Here is a 9020-nt window from a genome sequence, read left to right as displayed (position 1 = left end):
TTCAAATTGAGAGTGGTAATTAGGAAAGTTCAAAATGAGAGAGAAAATCAAGAGAGTTTCAATCGAGAGAGGAAATCAATTGTGTTTTCCTAATCCGAGGGAGGTAAGAGAAATTTATAATATCCGAGGGAGGCGAGAGAAATTTCTATAATATTTAGGTAGTGACGACTATTAACCCTTAAAAAAACAGTTTCGTTCTTTCGGCCATCCCGCCACTCCATCACTCGAAGGAGAGGAAAACGAAACCAGTGCAGAAGACCCGGCGTGCAATTGGTTTTCCCCAGATACGATGTTGCAGAGAAGCGATTCCAGGTAAAGAAAAAAAAAATTTGTTTCTTTTTAAAAGCAAAGTCGAACTGGCATTATCTTCTTCTCTTCTCGCTTTCTTCTACCTTTCTTATCTGCGATCCTTCGTGATCGTTGCCCTGGCGATTGAAGGTGAACTTTCTGTCGGTACTTCTCCTTCTCTCTTCGTCTATTTTCTTAGTTCTTAAATACTTCAATGAGCATTATCTTCCAATCTTGTAGCTTAAAGAATTTTTGCCAGTTCGTTCACGTCAAAATTATAGTTTTTGGCTTACGGTTTGTAGTATATGCTAAAGAGATACCGGTTTTCTCTTGCGAAAAGAGAAGGTTAAGTGCCATTGACGTGTTTGGTTCGAGGCTTAAACCTGTACTGACCTGCATTCTGTGATTCATTAATCTCAATTCTTGAATTGGGTGAATCTGGCTGGGTTTGAGTGGTTGGTATGTCTACCCGAGTTTTGCTTCCGATGCCATGATTCTATCTCTTGCCATTGGACATCTATAGATATAATGAAGTCAAATTAATTGCACTAGCAGCTGGTCACATCTGACTGACACTGCTAATCACGTGATCAATTGTTTTCTGAAAGGCAATAAAATCGAATTTGTTAATAGCAGAAGATTTCCTATTGTTTGTTGCTATTGGAACTTTCTAGACCTTTTGTCTACCTATTGGAATCTTCTCAGATGGATCCACGTCATTTCTGCCGATGGTGTAGATTTGTCGATTTTGAGAATCACGACTGACTCAATATTGGTTGACGTTGAAGATGTTGTGTGCGAAGAAAAGAAGAAGATCAGTTACGTTCTGCTGTGAACTGAACTATTTTCTTCTAGTCTACTTTAAACTACCTAAATTTTCAAAGAAAAGAAAAAGAAAAATGGCTTTTGCATGCATGTAGTAAGATGAAATATAGTAGAAGGCTTTTGCAGGCTTATTTTGTTTTTTCAGATTTGTGATTTTTAAAAAGATGGTTTGGAAAATAAGAAAATTACTAATGATTCAGGTGTATCATGTGTTTAAACAAGAGAAAGTAAACCTTTTGCTTTAATAGTTAAAAGTCGGAGAGAGTGTATTCACTCTACTTGCTAGTAAGTGTTCAACTGGCTTGGACCTATCCAAGAGCACATATTTCTGACTTCTAGTTATATGTTTGCAGGAAAAGATGAATCAAGGGGGAGATGAGGAGAGCTGTCACACATGCCTCATATGGGGCTGACGTTTCAGCTCTCCTTTGGCTGTACGTTTTCTGTGGAGCAGCTTGCTCCACAGCTGATCCAAGTTCTCATTATGGTGCCTATTATGGTTCCACATGGGGGGCAGCAAAATCTTACGCAACCCGGAGATTCAATCCAAACCCGACCCATATATTTGACCTGAACCTGACCTGAATTATAAATGTGCAGGGTTTGGGTTTATCGCCTGTTCTGTTTAGTAATTCCTTTGGATTTGGGTTTATCCCTGAACACATTAATAATCCTGTCAAGTTTGAATTTGACACCAAGAACTGACAGGTCCTGGTTTGATTGCTCAAAATAGTTAGAGCAAGATTGAACCAGTCTGGTTGACATATTTGAACTGGATCAAACCAGACCATACCTTTGTTTTTTTCTCCTTTTTTTTGCTATTTAAAGTAAGTTGCTTACTACTAAATTTTTTTTTTTAACCTTATTTTTCCTTTTTCCGCTATTTGCTTATCAAATTTTATGTGTTTCTGTTTTTTTTAGATTTTAAGTGTGCTGATCTGAACCTGAACCCAGTTGGTCCAAGTTCAGGCTTACATTTCTAACCTATATGTAATGGATGGGTTGGCCTTGGTTTGACCTGTTTAACCGCAAGTTTTGGTCAACTTGCCACCCCTAGTTTCACATCAAATACATTAACTTGTGGAAGCAACTAGCAGTCCCTGCCTATGTGTACCTAAGACCTGGATTATATATAGACCCAGTTCAATCTTGGGATGTGGTACAACAAATTTGATATGAAACCCATCTCACAAGTCCAATACTAAAGTAGCTATTCCAGCTTTTGACTTTGGGCTACAGGTAAGCAAATAAAGTTGCAAATCCACCTTTTAGTGTAAACTGGATAGGAATTATATTTAAGAGGCATTACACTAAAAGCAATGGACTCGCATTTTATATAAGCCTGAATATCTATCCATGCATTAAAGTCATGTCCCTGCTTGCAATGTGGCCTCAAAGATTTGGTATATATAGGACCTAAAGTGCGGATGCCCCATGCATGCAACCTACACGTCTAAAGAATGACTGAGGAATATTTGAGGCAGTTGAGCACTAGTTTAAACCCTTCACTTTAATTAGTTTCACTTTCAATTTCACAATCCAAGAAGAAATGGAGGCCCAACTCCTGTCATCCATATATTGCAGGTTTGTTTCTACCACATTCACTCTTATCAATTTCTTATAAGTGTTTCTATATTGAACTTGACAAGAGATAAATGTTGTCCTGTCATTTTATAAATCACAAAAACTCATTTTCTACATTGAACTTGACCAGTTAAACTCTGTCCTGTAAAAAACAATTCTTCTTGGGACTACTGTATCTGTTCGGAAGTTTATCGCAGTGAAGGGCTTTGAAGATTTGTTTGATAAATATGGGTTTTAGGTTTTAAACTTTGTCACTGATATTAACATTGGAATATGTTCGTTTGTTGAATTTTTTTAATTAACAATGAGAAATGAGATAAATACATCAGCAATGAAGTAATTAAATAAACATTTGAAGAGTCATATAACAAAATGGTAGTAGTTCAATAATTTCTTTTGTTTTCTATTTATATGACACATTCGATGTTCTCCATGCAGGAAGATGACAGTGTTTAAAGAAATGAATAATTGTTATGAAGAAATAATGCATGATATCATGGATGAGAACTTTGATGGAGAAGTTGTGAATGAAGAAAAGTTGTCAGAGCTTAAAGCAATACAGTGTACAGATGACTATGATCCAGTTGTTGGAGGCCATTTAGATGATCCTTTCCGTGAACACATTGAAGAATTTATGGATGCTACTTCCTTGAACACATCTCAAATTTGTGAGGATTCACCCTGGACAAGAAGTAAAGGAGCCTGGAATCCATTATCATTGAAGTCGCTTCCCAAACCTAGGTGCTCGCCTCAGTCAATTATTGATTATTGTTCACAGGACAGGAACCAGAAAATGATGGGCAGTCTTAGAGAGCATCTTTTGTTCGAGGGTTGGAGGATTGACAGTAAAGAAGATGTGAGTGGCATTCAGTTCCGATATGTATCACCCGAAGGAAACATTTACTACTCCTTGCTCAAAATCTGTAGAGAAATGAAGGAAAAACAGGAGAAGATCAATTCAGATTATGGATATGAAGAAATACACAGAAACTCTAACTTGACCTCGAGTTCAAACAGCCACGCAAAGAGAAAATCACCAAAATTTATGGGGAATGTATTGGTGGAACCAGAATACTGTCCTCAGGCTCTGATTGACCTGAGTGCTTTTGAGTTTATGAATGGGAAAGTTACTAGGGGAGAGTCAAATATAGACTTAAAGAGCTTGAGGCTAAAAGCCAAGAAGCACCTCTCTTTTGAAGGGTGGAAATTTTGGAACATCAGAAAGGGACGCTCGCAAGAGCTGAGGTATACTGCACCCAATGGCAAGGTCTACATTTCTCTTCAGATGGCTTGCAAGGTCTGGATGGAAGAAAATAATGAAATTTCCAAGGCTAAAGCAATTAGGCCAAGTGGATGTTTGGCTATCCAAAAAAAATACAAAAGCAGTAAATCTTTTTCAGAAAATTCTCTTAGTGAACGCTTCAGGAGAGATGAAGAGTTTGAGAAGAAATTGGAAAACAGGAAATCTTTTTCAGAAAATTCTCTTAGTGAAATCTTTAGGAGAGATGAAGAGTTTGAGAAGAAATTGGAAAACAGGAAATCTTCTTCAATAACTAAGGTTCAGAAAAGCCCAGGAGGACCTACAAAATATGAGAGAACATCAAGAAAGCAAAAGGCAGTAGCTGAATTGAGCAAATCACCAGTTGTGTTATCAAGTCCAAAACGTAAAAATCCTCGAACAGTTCTATCTTGGCTTATGGATAATGGTGTTATATTTCCGATGCAGCAGGTAAGTTATATCAATAGAAGGAATGGATCAGTTATGGCTGCAGGGAAGGTGTGTAAGGAAGGAATTAGGTGTAGTTGTTGCAACAAAATATTCAATCTTAGTGCCTTTGAGGCTCATGCTGGGAGCTCTAATCACAGACCTGCTGCTAATATTTACTTATCTGATGGGAGATCTCTACTAGAGTGTCAAAATGAAGTAAAGAGTGCACCTGAATGTAGAAGGTACAAACCAGGCACATCCAAGATGGCAAAGGCAGAAAATTTACTACTTGAGGAGGATGATATATGCTCCATTTGTTACCATGATGGAAATTTACTATTATGTGATGGTTGCCCTGCTGCATTTCACCTGGCTTGTGTTGGTCTGGAGGTATGGTATGTCTGCTGATGTCTTTTTTAATAAAAACCTCCACATTTACATTGAAGAATTAGTTTACATGTAATTTGGTCAAAATTAGTATATCTAAGACAGTTCATTCCAAAATGTTAATTTTTTTTGGAAAAAAAAGGGAGAGATTAGGGTTTACAAACCCCTCTTGGCTATTTATAACTTAAATTATATAAAAAATTACATCCATGTTTTTGCAGCCCTTGAACCCTAGGAAATCAGTTTCTTAGTAGAAAACACTTAACAGGAAAATAAGTAAAACTTAATTATACCTTTTGATATTCTCCCTCAAGCTGGAGCATACAGCTCCAGCTTGTTACAGAATTTGTCTGAGTCCCATAAACATAAAAAGAAAATACAAAAAGTTATTCTTTACCAAAAAAATTGGTCTTCAAGAAACTCAGGTCCATGTGGCTTCTATGATCTTCAACCTTTAATATCTTTGTTGCAAATTCTCCATCTTCCATTCTCCCCCTTATTAGGAGGTTCTTAACCACGACTTGTTGTATTCTTTATTGCTGGTCACCCAAAAAAAATTTTCACGGTAGGTTTTTACCAAATTCCTCATTCTTTGTACTTCTTCTTCTACTTTCTCTCTTCAAACTGGGGTCTAAACGGACACAAAGACCGAGCTTTGACTAAACAAATATGGGAGAAGAAAGCTCTTATCGAAAGGACCAACACTGGAATGTGATGCGGTTAAGATCACTTGCTGGCTATATTGTTTCTTGAACATATAATAGGAATTACTAATTTGCTAAAGCGTTGATTCAGTTTATGGATCTTAGGATAGGCTTTTGGTATTCAGCTTTGCTATAAGCCTGAACTAGTTGAATTTAGAACGTGGACCATTACATTAAGGGTCTCTTTTTTTTTGTTGAGACTTTGATATTAAATTACTGTGTAATACAGGATTTGCCGAGTGGGAAATGGCTTTGCTCTTCATGTCAATGTGCTCTATGTGGCCAGGGTGAATTCGTTGGTGGCACCAAAGAAGATATATGGTGTGGTCAATGTGAGCATAAATGTGAGTAACTTTCTATTAATAAAATTTCAAATTGACACGTCTTTCTACTGTAGAATCTGAAACCTTTTCTTTTCCTTTCATGTGTTTTAGATCATCTGGGTTGCTTGAGAGAACAGGGTCAAGCAAGAGATGGAAGGTTTCCTTTAGAGAATTGGTTTTGTAGTGAGGAATGTTTAAAGGTATGATTATGTTTCTCTATGGTTTTCCTAATCCATGTCATTGACTAAGAGTTTCCCTTCAAACTCTGGGTTCTTTTCTGTTTAGTAAATGTACCTTTTTCTTTTGTCCATTGTGAGGAGCACTTGTAGTAAATACTTATCATCATTTGGGTTTATATTAGATTCATGAGCTAGTGGTTTGCAATGTATATGATTGTCATTTTTCATCAACGTACCTCTAGATGTTCAACTTGTAGTAGTGAAATCCTTGGATATATTTTTCTTAATTTATAATAATAAAGGTGTTATTATGATTCCTGTTCTACTTCCATTTCCTTATGGACCATTCTAGAGCATAATCTGCAGGTAGATCACTGATTGGACTCATTGGAAAACCCAAGAACATAGATCTTAAACTACTAGCATTTGTTGCTTTTAAAGTAGAGTTTTGATTCTGCTGACCTGTTATTGCATATCTGGCAGGGCTCCATAGTTCTCGTTTCTTATGAGCAATACTGTAGGTCATCACTGTCTATCAACTGGGTTCCATTATGGATCAATAAAATTTTTGTTCATGTAGTTCATTCATTGTCTCAAGGAAATTTACGCCAATATTATCTTTCTAATTATTTGTTAGTTGCACACATAGATTGAACAGCAACATTGTCAAATGTACCCTTTGAAGTTGTTTCATCTGTGATTGTTGACTCCCAACTGTTATTCCCATGCAGATAAATGCCAGTCTCAGTGAACTCTTGGGAAAATTAAATCCTACAAGTCTAGATGATTTCTCATGGACCATCTTGAGGTCAAGGAGAGAAAATGATGATGCTATTGATGCATCTGTTGTTGAAACCAAGTCCGAGGAACACAGCAAGCTCTTGCAAGCAATCAATGTGCTGCATGAATGCTTTGAACCTGTTATTGAACCCCTTACCAAGAGTGATCTTGTCACTGATGTCATTTTCAATAGACGGTGAGATCTGTAGTTTCTACTGCCAATGTCTTTCTTTCCAAAAAAACTGCTTCTATTATTCCGCAAGTTTACTAACCCTAGTGTGCTCATGATTTCAGATCGTTGCTGAAGAGACTGAACTTCAAGGGTTTCTATACCATGTGCTTACAGAAGGGCGATGAGCTTGTAACAGTAGCCACCATAAGGTAAGCCAAAAAATATGCAGGCAATATCATAGGCAGGCATCTAGCAGACGTGTATCTCATAATACCACAGATTTTTTTCTTTTCTTTGGTGGGGGGTGCTCTACACCCCTTATAAAGTCCCTCTTACTGCAACATCCCTATAAATACATATAACTTCAAGTTGCACAATTTTAGTGATGGGGTGTCTCACATTATGCAGCTCATAACATCTGAGAAATTGGGTTTTGGAAAACCTGATATGTTACACATTTCCTAAACGCCCACCCCAGGATAATTTAAGAAAAGGAAAATAGTTCTTTTTGTGTTATTTCTTTAAATCATTGATTATTTCTCTTCTCAATGTATTGTTTGATCTCCAGGATCTTTGGTGGAAAGGTTGCTGAAATGCCACTTGTTGGTACTCGTTTCAAGTACCGCCGCCAAGGAATGTGCCGCCTTCTTGTTGGAGAATTAGAAAAGGTAATTTTGTGGCCTCGAATATACACTTATTTTAGAAAATTACTTGTTATGAATTAGTATATTCTCGTGGTTTGAATGAACCTATGATTCAATGGCCATTTGGGGAGTTTTTTTCTGAAATTAATATTGAACAAGAAGCGTATTTATATGGTGCAAAGCTGATGCTTCATTAGTAGTTTATGAAGAAATTATTCTTGAGGAGAGTAAACCGTGTATTGATGAGAAATATATCTCATGTCTTTGTTCAGATGCTCTTCAGTTTGGGAGTGGAAAGATTGTTTTTGCCGGCAGCCGCCCAGCTAGTAAGCACATGGACTTCCTCATTTGGATTCAGCAAGCTGGCTCATTCAGAAAGGATGAAACTTTTGAGCTACATCTTTCTGGAATTTCAAGGCACAACTATGTGTCAGAAACTCTTGACATCTGAAACTAAAAGAACGGCATCTGCATCTGAAGCCATGAAACGGAGAGGTCCCTATAATGGCCTTTACTAAATTTCTTCCATATTTCTTCCTTATATCTATTTTTTCTTGCTATAGCCATTCTTATGTAATGCCATCTGCCAAATCTGCAGAAAGCCAAGAAAACTTTGAAGATCAACTAGTTGTCGAAATGGATTGTGACATACAACATCCTGTGTTGGAATTGATGCCTCTGATGCTCAGTGGAGTTCCCAAGATTCTTCAAGCTTACAAAAGAAGAGTGCGGCGTAAAACAGACTAGATCTACTGTTTCTTTTTTATAGGATTCGTACGGTGAACATTCTTTTCCCACCAATTGTACATTTCCTTTGGAGAAGATCAACCACCATCGGATCATAGGAAGAAATCAACTGAGGTTAACATGTAGAGTTTCACAAATTTTTTAGTTCTCTAATTCTCTATTTTTTTTGTCAATACCTTCTTGTCTATACAATGTCAATAAGTAGTCCTCGGCCTTTTACTAGTTGGTGTTTTTTTGGTTGGAAACTTCCGTTGGTGTTGCAGATTGAGCTTTGTAATGTTATTTGGTGTGAAACATGAGAAATGGTTATTTCAGCCGTTCGATCATTATCGGATGATGGATGATTGAGATAGTCGTTGATGATCGGACGGTTGAGATAGTTATTGATCATTGTGGGAGATAGTTATTGATCATTGTGGGACGACTGCGATAACCATTTCTCATGTTTTTGCACCAAATGTATTTTCCACTTTGTATAGTAGAACTTTCAAATCTATTAAATAATATTAATATTTATTACGTCATGTAAAATTATAAAACTTACAATACTTTCCCCTCTCTACATCAATTTTTTTAAGTAAAATTACAGGATTTTATTTGCTTGAAGTTAAAAAAAAAAAAAAAAAATCTATTTTCCGTTGTAATCAAATGCGCCTCTCGTGTTAAAAAGTTATACCGA

The 9020-nt window shown here is 36.8% G+C and overlaps 1 protein-coding gene across 2 annotated transcripts; it reads left to right on the top strand.

Moving 5' to 3' along the window:
• Window positions 1–215: 215 nt before the first annotated feature.
• Window positions 216–8547, top strand: LOC137951838 (uncharacterized). Of its 2 annotated transcripts, none has more exons than XM_068798782.1 (9): window positions 216–312; window positions 3136–4795; window positions 5726–5840; window positions 5931–6019; window positions 6730–6974; window positions 7073–7159; window positions 7519–7618; window positions 7867–8089; window positions 8193–8547. In XM_068798782.1, exons 1-9 carry the CDS (start codon window positions 290–292, stop codon window positions 8339–8341), a joined length of 2691 nt encoding a protein of 896 aa, XP_068654883.1. In that variant the 5' UTR covers window positions 216–289; the 3' UTR covers window positions 8342–8547. The 2 variants fall into 2 exon arrangements, with proteins under 2 accessions (XP_068654883.1, XP_068654882.1); XM_068798781.1 differs by lacking the exon at window positions 216–312 and adding an exon at window positions 2090–2697.
• The last annotated feature ends 473 nt before the right edge of the window (window positions 8548–9020 follow it).

The sequence above is a fragment of the Aristolochia californica genome, unplaced genomic scaffold, assembly GCF_029961685.1.
Source record: "Aristolochia californica isolate CCGP_79_NKW_82.1479 unplaced genomic scaffold, dmAriCali1.0.hap1 SCAF_15, whole genome shotgun sequence".
NCBI classification, from domain to species: domain Eukaryota; kingdom Viridiplantae; phylum Streptophyta; class Magnoliopsida; order Piperales; family Aristolochiaceae; genus Aristolochia; species Aristolochia californica.
This window is presented reverse-complemented; position numbering and strand designations above follow the sequence as displayed.